A 15,952-nucleotide genomic window follows, 5' to 3' on the forward strand; every position below is an offset into this window, starting at 1 on the left:
TTTCATCAGAGCTGCTGTGTGAAACTCTGTCCACCCATCCAGTTTCTCCAGTCATGCTGGCAGGCTGCCAAGCTCAGTAAAAACCTTAAAGGAGAGCGGGGGGAGGTGGATACCCTGCTCAAACCTCCCCCGTAATGTCTTTGAGGAGTGTTAAAGTGCCTCCTCAGCTCTGAAGCCTCTCATTACAGAGCAGCACCCTGCAGACTGCTAAATGCACAGAAAGAGAGAGCGTACGTGCATGAATGTGATGATTACCGTAAACACCGAGGCGATCCGTCTCTTAGTAAACACACAGAGCATTACAAGAGTGAAGAGCATGCAGTGAAGATGGGGGAACCATAGGGAGGGACAAGGAAAATGTCTCTGCAAGCCGGGACAAGCAGAGAGTCCTGAGAGCACTTAACTAATCATTATATACACACACAGGTACGGAGGAGCCACTCGCTGCTGATGGAAACATTTCTATACAATTTATGAACCGCGAGCCAACAAGCAGCACTGTTGTTACAGACTTGACTACATACATTTGTAATAATTACAAACCCTTGTCCATCTGTATGCACTCTGCTTACAGCCTGAATTAGCCTTCAGTACATTCCCCTTCACCCTGATGATGATCAATGTCTAAACAATGAAGGGTGAAAAAGACAGAGCGAACAACCTGATGGTACAAACTCTGATTAATGAAAAAGGAAAAACACGAGAACACTGAAAGTAAAGTCTTTTTGCACAAACTTCTCAAAAACACACACACACACACACACACACACACACACACACACACACTGCACAGCTTTCTAACAAATGTTACCCAACTGGGAACACATTTCCTGCATGCAAAATGAAAGCCTTAAAGGGATAGTTCAGATTTTATGTAATGGGGTTTGACTAGGTTCTGATTAATTTACCTCGCTGCATTAGTTCCCCGTTGATGGTTGACGACATGCTAAGCTAGCTGGTGAGCTATAGCGCTTTCACTCTTGCACAAAACTCCTGAAAAACTCCTGAAGTTTTGGGATGAGGTGCACGTGTGAACAAACACAAACAGCCACATTTGTGTCCTTAAATCTTTATCCGGAAGTTTCTCCCGCCAGCCTCCCAGTCTTTTTTCTGCAGAAGGTCAGAGTGAGCTGATTTGAGAATACTCTCTGTGCATGTAATTAACACGCTGCGTTATGTTTTCTGTTCTCTGGTATGTTCTTCTCTGCTCTTTTGTTGATATGGTGATTCTGTCTAACTACGCGTAGCATTGATGCAAAGGCAAACATTGTCTGTAAAACGCCTTATAGCGGACTTTTTTTCTTCGTCCACCACCACCTCATCGTTCTTATTTCTTGTTGGTCTTATAATGTCCTGTCTCAGGAGAATGCATAACTTAGACAAAGTGTCCAAAACCGTTTTTATTTTGTTTTTAGCCGTAAACATGTTTATGTCTGCGATAAAGGGCATTCTAAAAAAGGGTCTCGATGGTGTTTTGCTCGCATTTGTAGCCAGCTTCAAGTGGCTGATTGAGGAACTACAGTTTAAATCAAAAGTTGTATACACCATTAGACTCTGGGTTGAGTGCAACACACATGCTGGAAATACTGTAATAAAAGATGAGAAGAAATGGACTGAAGTGTAATTATTTTAGCATCTAAGTTATTTCAAGAGGCTTTAGATATCACTCGATAAGCGGATCTAAAACCTGCACCACACTCTGCTGCTGCTGCCTGTCTAATGCTCCTGTGGGTTTATGTCCCTGCAGTTATGACCTCATGTTGTCTGCAAGTCAACATTTGTAGGTTTGTAAATCATTTTCTTGGCATCTGTTGTGGGCTTCAAATGACTGCAACATCACATCCTGTGTAAGCGGTCTTATTCAGGATAATATTTACACTGGAGACATGACCCTGTGTGGTCAAACACAAGCTAACAAGTAGCAACAGAAACGGTTAAGATCCCAGCTGAGGCTCTGACACAGATACTCTGACACCCTGCAGCTCCGTGTGGAGACACTCATGTTGTCCTGTTCCTTGTGTTTTGTCTGCACGGCTCCAGATGATAGTTCAAGGTCGCGTGCTGAAACTGAAGCGCAGCTCAGATGAATTGTCTCCGCCTTGGCCGAGCTTAAAGGAGACTGTGACAGAGCGAGGTAGAGACGCTGCTCCGAGTTCACACGGAGGACATGTGGTCGCTTCAGCAGAACTAAGTCGCCCCAGCGTGTGAAACGACGGATGACCTGCGTGTTACTGCCTCATACTTCACAAAATGTTCTCAAACTGTAAAATAAAACCTGCTACAGGGAGGTACTTCAAATGTGAAGCTCAGCGAGAAACAAAGAAGACCGGTGGATACAGTTACACATGGTTAAAAAAATAAAAAGGTGGAAATGTGAGATGAGAAAAGGGAACGCTGGTACAGAGAGATTAAGACAAGAAAGGTGCCCTGACATGTGGATGGAGATGAATTTGTCTCGGTTATTTCTGGTGAAGCAGCAGGGCAGGTGAGGAGAAGGTGAAAGGATGCAGCGAAGCAGAAGGACAGAGTGAGGAGGACTCAGGAAGGAGAGACTGAGAGGTGATTCTGAAAAGAAGGAATAACTGCAGAAATGTGAAGGCTTTGTGTGTGTGTGATGTAAATAAAAATCTGAAGTTATACTCACAGAAAACACATTTTTGAAGGACTATATATAAGTCCGATATTGAGCTGGAGAAGACTATAATGTCTTTGCCCTCAGTCATCAAGGCAATGGAAATTCTAAACTTAATCCAAAAGGAAAGTGGCTGAAGGGGTCGAAGACTTTTCACGTCTCCTTCAAAGTTCTTGGTTTCTAAACTGACTGTTGAATTACGATGTATACCAAACAATCAATTCTGAATAATAGACCTTCTACACATGCAAACAAACACAAAGGGAAGCATTTATTTCCTGTCAAGGAACAGGAACTGAGAGTAAATGCAAAGACAAAAGTTTCATTGTGAAAAGACAAATGTGTATAATGTAAAAATGTTGACAACAAAGTGGAAATGTGGAGTATTGTTGAAATATCAAAAGTTTGCAAAGCGTTGATGTTGATAATGAATATTACATTTTTTTCCTTTTTCAAATGAAATAAAATATAAAAAATAAATTCTCCCTTCTCTGTTTCTTTCTGACCTGTCACTGCAATAAAAGTTTGACTTCTTTCTGGAAATTAGGAGTTTTCTTTCCTTTGTTGTTTTTTTCTTTGCATGAGCCAAATGTATTTGTTATTTTTATTGTTGTTGCGCCTCCTCCATTTAGGGGATTTACTTTAATCTACTGATGGATTCATCAATCTCCACTTAGTCCTTATCTTCTGTTCAGCACCTGCTAACTTTTCAAGTAATGAATGCATTTAATTTCGATTCTTTAAATCTCCTAATTCAGTTTTTTATTCCTCTTCCTGCCTTGTAAAGCATCTCCTCTTCACCTTCTTGATTTCTGCACTGAGTCACCTCTGATTTAAGAGGAGCTGCTGGGCTCTGATTGGAGGAGGGAGGCGTGTTCACCGGAGGAATGCAGCGCTCAGGTGGAGAGAGAGAGAGAGAGAGAGAGAGAGAGAGAGAGAGAGGCGGGGGGACACACCAAAACACAGACACAACAGCCCGGCACACATACAACCAAGCACGGCTGACTGCTGCAGCTCTGTCGGCGGCTCTCTGGAGATCTTACCGGCCCTGTTCGGACTGAGAGGAAAGTTACAAAGAAAAGCTGCTGGAGATATACCTGCTGCTTCAGGACTGACCACACAGGAATTCACCTGCCCGGAGGCGATAGTTACACTTAATTTCTACCTGGATTAACATGTAGTGCCCACGTGAATGTCGGCGAGTGGTGCGCAACATAATAAGGAAGAAAATAGCAAGTAAACTTCTTCACCTAGTAAGTCCTGAAAATGCGTATTTACGCGCGTACCAGAGGACAAAACTGATGTGATTCTTTTTTTGGAGGAGGGAAATTGGGAAACAGCTTGGATGTATTACCTCTTTCTTTGAGTAAGAGAGAGAGAGAGAGAGAGAGAGAGAGAGAGAGAAAGAAAGAAAGAGAGTTGGTATAAATTTAAATAATTAAAGGAAAAACAGAAAAGAGACATTAGAGGGTATGGGTGTTTTTGGGACTGAAATCCGTTCGTTGGAGTCTGCAGCTGGGATGCACTGCGCATCTGCACCGCGACGTTTCTCACCATGATACTGAAACAAAGCTGCACCTGACAACCAACACCTGAAGCCAGTCCATCAGGATCCACCATGCCCTCTCTACTGACGAGGTAAGGCTTTAAAAATGTCTAGGCCAAGTGTTGCTGTCTGCAGAAAGGATTGAACGAGAGATTAAATGTGATTTGTGAGAAGGGTCCAGTCTTGATGGGAGGTGATAAATTCCAGAGACAGATTCAGTTGTCCTTTTTTTTTTCTTTCTTTCTGAGTGGAAACTGTTTGTCTTTTGATTGCTCCTCAGGAGGAGGGGGACGGGGATGCTTTAAATATTTACCTTGAGTCATTTTGCTTGCAAGGAGCTGCAAAGCCTTGAACATTTTTTTTTGCAGTTCAGTGAAGGATGGGAGGTGATAAATTCCAGGGACAGTCGAGTTTCATTCAAGTTGTTTGTTTTCACTTCACCACAAAGATGGCAGGACAAAGTGTTGGTCTGCAGCAGCGTTTGAGTCATTTTGGGTGCAGACTTTCAGCACTATTTGACTGTTCATCAAAAAGAAAACTTGACTTAAAGCGGTGTAGATAATCCTGTAGCAGCCTGTGCAGTGTTGTGTTTTCTCTGAGGGCAGAAGTCATATCCAGGCTCCTACTTCCTGCCAGCAGGTGAGGTAATCCTCCTAACAGTCATACAGTATCTGTGATATTGCAACTCCTGGCTCTGCATTCCTCCCATCCTGCTGCTGCACCACCTTTATCTCCCAAATGTCACCGGCTAAAAATACGCTGCTCGTATTTGATCTAATCCCAACCCTGCCACACAGAGCACAAACACAGGGGCTGCACAGGGTTTGCTCCAACTCTGCATGAAGTTTAAAAATCTGTCTCTTCAAATCATTAAATTCACCTTCTGCCTGGTCTTTTTCTTTCTACTCTCAAACCCAAACAAGAAACTCAAATCCACAATAACCTATCTGTAATGTCGGGTCTTATGTACAGAATTACAATAAACGAAACATTTAAGCTATTTGATTCGATCCAGATTTGAAATATTGGCTGTTGATGATGTAGCCTCTAAGTGTTGAATGTTGAACCTGGTTGTCATTTTTTCAGGTGCAGGAGTTCAATTTGGACTGCTAATGATCTTTTGTTATTGGCAGGACTTTAGCGTCAGCGGAGGGAGTTTAGCTCCGTAGCTAACAGAATCATTGTTTAGCGTTACTTTTATCCCTTTAAGAACAAATACTGGGATCTCAGATGACGTTTGGTTCTTACATATTGCCAGTTCAGTGCTGGATAATAATGCTCCTGTTAGGCCCTGTCTGCAATGTATGAAGTACTGAGGTAGTAGTAGCCTAGCTAGACGGTTAAACGTCATCCCCCTCATATAGTCGGCTCCAGAATTACTAGTCAGTTAAACAAATTATTAATATTTTGGCCCACAATGCCATTCTGGTCAAACTGCAATGCAGCAACCTCGTCGTTTCCATACACTAGCTGTGGCTCTGGTTAATGGGTCTGCTCTCCTCGCTCTACTACCCGGATGTAAACGAGTGAACGGTTAGCATGTCGGCAGTATTTTGATTTTGATCTACATAATAGAGTTATACCTGTATGTAGGCGGTGTTAGGTTGAACTGACATACCTGTTGGAACAATGAGTATCAACATGTAGCATGGGCACCGAAGGTTAGCAGTGCTTCCCCTCCTCAAATAAATAGTGTTCAAGTGTTTTCTTACCTTTAGACTGCATCTTAATTTCTGTTTAACAGGCTTGAGCATTAGTCACCTAGAGAGAGAGAGAGAAGGGAATTTTTTTTTCAGATAGCCTGGCTTCTGCTTCTTCTGTCTCAGTCAGCAAACGGAGACGTGTATCATCTTCTTCAGTGTTTAAGTCAGGCGGTAGGGGCCCCACACACACAAACAAAATCCTCGACACAACGACTCGAAACCCTCAGCTCTCTGATGCCAATCTTCCCCTTTTTTAATTTCCTGTTTCTCTTCATATGTCCTGTCAACAAAGGGAAAAAAAAGCCCTCCAAAAGTCAGCTAAAAAAAGAAAAGAAAAGAAGGGTTAATGTCACTGCCCGTTGTGTCATCGTCGTGTGCAAAGCCAGGCAATCGAGAATCCAAGCTTGACCTGACACGCCCACACAGAGTATTTGTCTAAACAGCTAATTGAGTTGTTTCTTTATTTTTCAATAGTTGTGATTTTATAAATGCTTTTAAAGTATTTCAAACCATATTTCAGGAGGCTTTAATAAAAAACACATGCTGAGGTCCACGTGTTAAAGTGTGATACCAGTTTTATGGGCTGCATTTGACGTAATGTGTCTGCTGTCAGTCAGATGACGCTGCCTCCTGAAACTAAAAGATGAGTCGGAGATATATATATAGAGAGAAAGGTTTTTGGCTCAGGGTACATTTTCTGTCTCTGTGATAACTCCTCGGAGGAATGTTTGTTTGGGAAGGAGCCACCAGCCCCATGAACTGATTTAATCTACTTACCATGGAACACTGAGCATATAGCTTCAAAACGAGGACTCTAATTTGCTCTTATACGCAGTGATGTCACTCTCTCCTGCGGGGAGGAATTTCAATCCTTTTCTTCCCTGTGGATGTGAAGTCTGAACACTGAAGAGGGACAGAAGTGTCTCGAACAGCGACCACTGGGGAGAAAGTAGACGACACAGAAACAGAGGAAGAACTTTTTTGTACAGGAAAGTTAATTTTTACAGATGAACCAGATGAGCCGCAGATTCACACACAGTTTCTGATACAGTCAGCCTTTATAATAAATCTGGACAGAACAGCTTCTTGCACATTGCCCAAAGTAAAACAATCCAGGGTCAAAACAAGCCCTATGTACACAATGTAATTTTCAAGGCTGGTATCGTTGTTTTCTCTGAAACACTACAATACCCAGCACAAATAAATGTTTCAAAAGGGCAAAGCTACAAGACTGTGTACATGACTTTATCTGGGAGTGAAGGAACTACACATTGTGATTCCAGCGAGACCCAAAAAAACCGATGATTTGGCGCTCTTCTTTCAAAACGTACACAGACCTTCTTTCTTCATTTATCTTTATCGTGTTTATATTGTTAATCATCACGTTGTCATTTATTGTAGTTTGTGTTTATATAGTGTGTTGAACTTACAGGAACATAAGTGGTTGACAGGCTAAGTTCGCAGGGTTGGTAACGTTTCCATGATAACAGCGGGCTCCATCAATCAGGGACCTCGCTGTGACACCCTAGGATTGTGGGTAGTGTAGTTCTAGTCCCCGAGATCACAAATGAACCATGTTTTTCTGAAATGCAAACTTGTGTCTTCTAAAGGAGCAGATAACATCGTTTCTCACTCAGGTAGCTCGTGGTCATTCGACCTCGGAAGGATATGGAAATTATTGCTAATCATCAAATCCGCTATGGAGAAAATGAACCCCAATGTTGAGCTCTGTTTGTAATTTTGAAGTTTTGTTATGAAGTAAACAGGACGATGAGGACGAGCCCTGGAAACATGAGTCATGCATTCACACATTTGAATCTCAGATTTATTGGTGTTGACTGCAGCGTTAGCTCACACGACAGAGACAGGAAATGAAGTTGATCAAGCTCTGTGGTGAAACAGAACGGCACTTAAGTTCTTTTTTAATTGTTTTGTATTTAGTAGAAAACATGAAAAAATACATGTGCTGCATAAAACAGACAGAACAGAAACTGACAAGTTATTGCTAAAATGCACACTTAATCACAAAAAATCAAATAATCATGCAGCACATGGATTTGTCCTAAACATCCTGCAGACGTCATCCAAAATGTTCCATGTTTTCATTTTCATATTTGCACTTCGGTGCCTCTAATTACTGGCTGAGAATCTGTAAGTGAACTAATTCAAACTAAGTGTTTAATCTGTATTTTTAAGATTTATTTTTAAGGCCTTTATTTTAGAGATGGGACAGTGGATAGAGTCGGAAACTAGACAAGCGGGAAAAGAGCCAGATGTTGGATTTTTTGGCTGTGGTGTGTTTGTGACTTCTGACAGATTCAAGCGGACACTGGATGAACTGCGGGATTTTACACGTTACAGAGTCCCACCGTTACGCCTCTCTCTGCAACATTCAGATTGAAGCCGAAACGTCACAGGGGCGTAAAGATGGCGGCTTGAAACGGCAATCTGAACAGGGCTACTGAAATGCTTCATGAAGAACAGGTTTGAACAGTAAAATAATTGTATTTATTTTTTGGGGCTTTTGCCTTAAATGGAGAGATAGGACAGTGGATAGAGTTGGAAATCAGAGAGAGAGAGAGAGTGAGAAATGACATGCGGGAAAGGAGCCACAGGTAGGATTTGAACCTGGGCCGTCCGCTTGGAGGACTACAACCTCCATACATGGGGGGCGCACACTAACCACTGAGCCACCAGCGCTCCTAGTAAAATAATTATAATGGCTGATTTGTGTAGCTCGATCGCTGTACTTTACATACTCTTGCTATTTTGATTTCAAAAGTGTATTCATATCAAAAGTTTTGACACAACTAACTGGATGGTTTGCTGCTGTTTTACAAAAAGAGAAATTTAAGTAAAAGTACGTTTGGGGTGCAATCAGGTACAAACAGCAGGAGTATAAACTTTGGACTTTCTGCTGCACCTTTGTCACATGCTGGAAAGATTCCAGTCAAAGATTGACCAACAAACCACATGAAATCTCGTAATACACGGCACATTAAACATGATGATAAAGCAGCATGTCACTTCTCCACTTTCAAACTAGCAGACGGTTAACACATGAAGTGTGTGCAGCTGCGTCATGTTCCACCACTTCCTGTCGTTTAAATTCAGTCTCCAGGTTGATTTAAAGCAGATCCTGAATTTAATTTACAATTGGGCGACATATTTAGTGTTTTGGATGAAGCCAGGTGAGCGGTTTCTCATGAGACATTAAACCCAGACGGTGATCTTCATGATGGATGCTCAGGTTTCAGAGTTCAGAGAGATAAGAGTTTACTGCTCCCAGTTTGTGTCTCTCTGCACCAACATGACATCAAGTCTGTGATTCACTGTTTGAAGGCTTCCCTTCCAAGCAGGATTAGTGTTGTGGTTTCAATTCAGTAATTGTGTTTCTACGTCTGTCAGCAGGATGTTTTTAAAGAACCCAGTGAAAGAATTTCCATGAGGCATGATGGACACGTCGGCTTCGAGCCAGGGAACCATTGATTTGGTTTTGGAGGCGATCCAGATCTGAGATTTCTGTCTTTGGACCATTAAAGTTTTTTAGCTGTAATTATGAAAGTGATGGAGACGGAAAACATGAGAAACTCCCAATCCTGCGGGTACATTTGTGGCTTCTAGACAACAGTTTTTATTCTAATTCAGCTGCTAAAGCATGCTATTTGTGGTTAAAGATAAGTGGAGGGCCTTTACTCAGACTTATTTTATGAGTTTGTTTGATTTGATTTAACTCTTGAATCATTTGTACATAATATGCCCAGCCCAAAACAAACATAGACACTATTATTTATAAAGAGAGAAAGAAGTAAAGTAGAGGGATAAATACCAATAATATCTCAGAAATAAACCATGCTGAAGTTTTTTGTCCAGGCTCTGTAGAAACATAAGCTACCGCTCGTCTCTGTTGTGGTCGGTGAACATTTCAGGGTTTGAGCAGACGTACTTTTCATTTGTCCTGCAGGGTTTTAACTCAGCGCAGGACAATAAGAAAATGTGATTCATTCTCCAGTTCTGCTAATCCAATAATATCCTGAGAAGGTGCGATAATATCCAAAGCTCCAAAGGTCCTTTCACACTTCAGACTGCACTGAGTTCACTTGTTCTCATTTGAATCTGAATTATAAGTACTCAGGATGTGTGTGGATGAATTCATGCTCTTACTCTTTCCTGTAGTCTGGACATCCAGCATTGTGACACAATAAGAGTGTTTTAAAATCAGGATCAGCTTTAATGACAATAAAAGGCGATCTGTTCTGTTCTACTAAATGTTTTAAATCTGCAGACTTCTCGGGGCGGTTAGGGAAAGGATTCCTCTTCACGTCTTTAAAACTTCAGATCGTATGAAGTACATTTCAGTGATGTCATGATATCCACATTTTAAACTCAGACACGATGCTTGTACAAATCAAATCATATGGATTCCGATTTGGATTCTATGGCAACAAAGAAAAAAAGTCAGATGCACCAAATGTTGATGAGTTTCTCGTTTTTTAATCACCAAATCAAACAGCAGAAAAACATGGAAACGTGGAAACCTTGGAGGAAACTTTGCCGATATTTGTGTGCAATTTAAACACTGTGCATAGTGTTGTACAGTAGTATTTCAAATCGGTCTTGGTCTTAAGACCACCTTTTGAAGGTCTCGGAATCAAAAGCATTTTTTCTCAGTCTTGTCTCGGTCTCAGACTGGATGTACTCCTAATTTAAAATCACTGAAAGGCTATTTTTCCAGGTCATTACTGATTAGAAGGAAAACACCTTTTTCAAAAAGAACAAGAACAATTCATTCATAATTTGATTTTATCCCCTTGTTACGGCCGCAACCTTACAGGTGTTAAGGACTAAGTCAGTGACACGCCTGCTGCAGACAAGATTATGATTTAATGACCTAAATGTCTTGGTCTTGTCTCGGTCTCGATCCCTAAATGTCTTGGTCTTAGAGCACTCTGGTCTCGGGTATGTCTTGGTCTCGGTTAGTGTGGTCTAACACTAAGTGTGCAGGAGTTCACCTGCACTTTCTGATGGACTCATTCCTCACCTGTCTTGTTGAATAGTAAGTTAGAATATTAGAGGTTGTGTGGTTTTAAAAAGTCAACATGTATATTTCAGAAGATTGTGCCTCTGTCCTTTATTGTTCATAATTTACAGTATTTTCTCCTCCACTATCTCCTGCGTGTTCCTCATGTAGTGAGACGAGGACCTGAGAGGCTCTGCTTCAGTCAGAGTGGCTGTGAAAAGATAAGCTCATAATCCCTGAGGTATGACGGTGTACTAAGTTTGTTCTAACTGTCGTGGAAGGAGAGAGTTAGGTGCAGCGAAGCGGAGTGAAGGGACTCGAGTTGAGCAAGAACACGAGTGTAGACATTTTGGCAACAAGGAAACCAAAAACAGGATACCAACGCCTGTCTTTCATTTAGCCGTTTACCACAATGCTCTCTGGGGTTTTTTTGGGGGGGGGAAATGTAATAGTATTTAACTTCTTTTTCTAAAATGTTTTGTTATGTCTCCAAGTGGAGCAGCTGCTGGAGCACAAAGAGCCTGCGCTGTTTGTCTCTGAGAGGCTGACCGAGCCACTGAGCGCTCGATTGTTGTTTCCTCATTCAGAGTGGACGCCAGACGCAGAGGTCAGAGTCTGAACAGAGCCTTCACACCGCACATCTGCTCAGGGTTGTCTCAATCCATTCAGCAGCGGGCTCCATATAACCATCAGACCCTCCACACGGCTCGCCCAAACTCTGGGTGGGTCACAGCTAAATCTCAGCAAGGGTCAAAAGTCAAGACCGGCCCCTGGTTGGAAGAGGTTTTTCTTTTCTAAACTTGGTGGGTGTGCAAAAAAAACGACGCCTGCAGGTCACCCTGACGGAGAGATCACACACGCACGTAAAGTGTCATCAGTCAGGTGTCCGCGGTGTTGATTTGACGCACACCGTCCTGAGGTCAAAGAACACATTCTCACCTGCAGCGCACGACCACCAACGCACCGTAATGGCTCCACTTTTAATCGAACGATAGCAGTGTTGAAGTGTTGTTTATTTGTGCAGGGTGGGAACCCGAGCGCTACCTGTCTGTCAGGGTGTGTTTTTAGCAAAGTTCAGTCGTTACAGAGGAATTATAAACTCAGGCGGAGAGTCTTTGACCTCTCTGCGAGGAGGGTTATGTTGTCTCTCTGTCAGACTGTGAATAAATGCCCGCTCTGTTCAGGTGTCAGGTCAGGAGAGCGTGTTTGTCATTTTCCTCTTGAACTCTCATCATGAGAAGAAGAGACGATTCAGAAAGTGATTTTAAATGATTTAATCATAATTCTTCACTTGATTGAGCTTTTTTTTTTAAAGGGTTAAGAACCTTTGGGTCTTACTCAGGAGAGATCTGGTGGAGACAACTGCAGCAAAAAAATCACAAAAAATGACTCAGGGTCTGGCAGGAGAAACTCAGAGTGGAGTCTGAGCGAGAGTGTGAAAGACGTAAGAGGTCACACACGGACATATAATCAATCCAATGACACAGTGCAGCATAAGACGTGCAAAAGTGGTGATTTCTATGACCAAGAACAAACCCCTGAAATTAGCCGTGGAGACTCAATCTCTGCATTAACTGGGATAAAATAATAATTACACTTCTTTAAATCCAAATGTGCATCAACTAACTTATTAGAATATGAGTTAATGGGAAACATTTGTGATTTATTTTCATCTTAAAGGAGCAATTTGCAAATTTGCAATTGGCAAAATGTTTCTTAATCTGGACCAAAAACCTTTTTGAGCATTTTCCTTCCCGTCAAACGCTCAAAATGTCGCTGATTAATTGTGTCTGTTGTTGTCTTTTTCAAGTATTTGCGGGTTGTTACTTTGATTTGCTGCTTTCTCCGGAGCAATCCTCCTGAAATGATCTCGATATTTTCAGGAGGGCATAATGTGAAAACGGCTTTTGTGATGTTTGGCTGCAGTTGTCTCCAGAAAGGCTACTGTGATGATCTGTGGCGTGAGCATCGGCTGTATGTTTCTTACCCTGCAGACATAGGAGATCACTTTTTAGTCTACATCTTGAAACGTCGACATTTGCAAAGTAACAATATGAACGTGGAGATCAAGTGTGAAAACTTAAAAATTGAGGTGATTGAGCCTCGATCACTTTTTCTTTTTTAAATTCAGAAGAACGTAAGTACATTCATGTCTCTCTGAGCGCTCGTTGTGTCTTGATGGTTTTGTTTTTTTTCTGGAACTTATTTGCTGATAATTAAAGTAGTTGAGTGTTGAGCGTGTCGGGCGGGGCCGGTGTTGTTTCTTCTCCGTCGGTCATGAGTGCGACTGATGTCAGTCAAAATAAACAACAAGTCTCGTATTGATTAAAGCCGTTTCCCTCCCTGCCCCGGAGCTATGCACTAATGTGCTGCTATAGGCTTAATGAGAGCAGGAGGAGGCGGCCTGACCCCTGCTCACCTCTGGAGGGCCCCTGCAGGGAGGGGGCCAATCAGTCAGTGACCGGAGCTGCTGTCTTTTCATGTGCAAGAAGTGAAGCCAAAGATCAAGTGAAACTGAGAGAAACGGCTTCGTCCCTGTGAGAGAACGCATTTTTTTTGGTCACACTTCAGCAGCAAAGTGAACATAACCCCGGGCACATTCTCCTCTGTTTGTTTCAGCGAAGCAGTGAGCAGAACGTTTCTTTCTTTATAGTCAACAGTGTCACACAAAACTATTTACATTTGTTTCTGTAGTTTTGTTGTTCTCCTCCACCACCAGCTCCCCGGGGTGATTATCTGGCTCTTTAGCTGCCAAACGCTCCACCGTTGCCTAAAGTACGGTGGCCGGTAGGGGTCACACGCTCAGCAACTGATGAATTGACAAACACTTAGAAAAACGCGCAGCATATTCAGAAACGCTGCACATTCAAACTCATAAGAACAATTGCAAAGGCTGAAACGCGCCGCGAGTACAGAAACGAAACTTAAGTCAAAAACATATACGTGAACATACTCAGAAAACAACAGCAAATACAGAAACGCTGCAGGGTCCAACGTTTACAGTGGCGTCGCAAATGTGGGTTCCCGGTGTGTGCGGTGTAGTGATGGGGGAGTTTTGTTATCGCTCTGTTCTCTTTTAATGTAAAAAAAGGGCTAAAAAGAGGAACGATGCTTGAGACAGATTTTGAGAGAAACTGTGGTCTGATGATAATATTCAGTCATGATGTAATGCAGCTCAGACTTCACAGATCAATTTGAGCTCAAATATAATCCCCTCTTGGGGAAAGAGCATCTTCTTATTTTTCTTTTTTCTTCGAAAACTCAATGCTTCAGTTCACTGCAACACAACCTAAACACAGTCATACTCTGTAGACTCGGTAGAATTTAAGGTTTTGATCAAAAATGAAGGACAATCTAAAGTAATTGATTTAAATGTTAGGGGGGGGGTTTACCCTCAGGAACACAGTGACCCGGTCGTCATGCGGCTGAGACGTTTGAAGTGAGACAAAGTCTGTGAGAAAGAAAAAGAGGGTCTCTTTCTTCCATCGTGATTTATGAGCCTGATCTCTGTTCCGGTCGGATCGACCTTCCTTGTTCCACTGATATGAATTCCCCCATGTAAGGCCCGTGTGGGAGCCGAGGTCGCCGAAGGGAAGGGCTGCTCAGCCGAGTGTGAGGCAGAGATATGTATCATCTAATTGGACAGGGCAACTACTGACCTGGGACCGAGCCAAACATTTTTTTTTTTTTTTTGATTAAAAACTCCAAAAGCATCGGAGCAGCTCTCTGTGTTTAAAGCCGCCGCGGAGATAAAAGAGACGGAGCAGACAGAGAGGGATAAATGATAGACTGGAGGGAGACAAGGTCAGGGAAAAAATGAAATGGAGAAGATTAGGATGCTGCTACTTCTCAAACGGAACACGTCTGTATGTTTTCCTCAATGAAAAGGACACGTCCCATCACGATCAGAGTCTTAAACGTCAAATGACACAGTGCTGCTGTCAGCGGAGCGGTGCCAGGAAGCAGTCAAAGAGAGGGGCTTTCCACGAATCACAGGCACTTCTCAGAAAAAAGCACTTGTGCTTTGATGAATCAGAGGCAGAAAAGACGATGAGTCCACGTCTAACCGTTTCTCCCCCCGAGGTGAAAACGGAGATGAAGTAGCTTGTAAAGCAAACAACAGATTGATCTGGTAGCACCTCAGAAGGGTTCACTGTGGTGGTACAACTGTTGCCTTTAGTCGCTTTTGAGTCAGCTTTGTGATAGATAAAGATGCTGACACTTTTTATTTTCATGAAGTAAAGTATATAAACATGAGGCTTTCATCAGGTCTCACAACCAAAACTGTCAAACTTGCAGGCTGGTAGCTGAACTTCGGCTTTTAAAAACCTAAACTAAAAATGTCCTCGCCTTTAAAACTGGGAGGAAATGTCTCATTGCATTGGCTCATGGACACTCTCAGAAGCCACTGACGCTACATCCACATACGCTGTCTGATACTCCACCATGCAGACGAAGCCATAGACAAACCAGATTTAGAAACGTAGCCGCCTTTCTGTCCAGAGCTCATGTGAAACGGACGTAGGCTCAGGAGAAAACTATCCTGAGGGCTTAAGAGAGAACATTTGACTTTCTGTTTGAAAATAATGGACGCCTTCTTTCTTGAGCTGTTGTAATGAAAACATTTCCCCCATGGGGGATCAATAAAGTTTATCTTTATCTTTCTCTTTCTCTGGGCTTCAGAGGAAAGGGACCAACTGGCTTGTTAGGAGTGCTCATTTCGTGCCCAGCATCCCTGGTAGTACGGCAGTGCATTAGTAAACATGGCACTGACCTGCACATTTGTTAAGTTGGCACCATATATGTATTTGTATTGAACCATATACACAGATTTTGTAGGAACATGTGCTGACCAGAAGACAACTTCTTTCTAGGGGAGGTTTGCTTATTTCAGCAAAGCAGTGCTGAACCTCATTTTGCATGTATTACAACATCCTATCCTCTGCATGAGTCTGGATGATAAACTGACCTCGAGACCCTGAACTGTTTAACAGCTGAAGTCATAAGCATGGGACAACATTAGTTCTCATTAGTCTCTTTAGTTTTATTTT

General features: G+C 42.4%; 1 protein-coding gene across 1 annotated transcript in view; it reads left to right on the plus strand.

The window, feature by feature from the left end:
* The first annotated feature begins 3,582 nt into the window (after positions 1-3,582).
* adamtsl5 (ADAMTS like 5) overlaps positions 3,583-15,952 on the plus strand; it is a 49,743-nt gene continuing 37,373 nt past the window's right edge. The window contains exon 1 of the mRNA XM_061053492.1: positions 3,583-4,270. Within this exon, the coding sequence (XP_060909475.1) occupies positions 4,251-4,270 (20 nt within the window). The 5' untranslated portion in view covers positions 3,583-4,250. The remainder of the gene's footprint in view (positions 4,271-15,952) is intronic.

Source organism: Labrus mixtus, chromosome 1 (genome assembly GCF_963584025.1).
Source record: "Labrus mixtus chromosome 1, fLabMix1.1, whole genome shotgun sequence".
Taxonomy (NCBI): domain Eukaryota; kingdom Metazoa; phylum Chordata; class Actinopteri; order Labriformes; family Labridae; genus Labrus; species Labrus mixtus.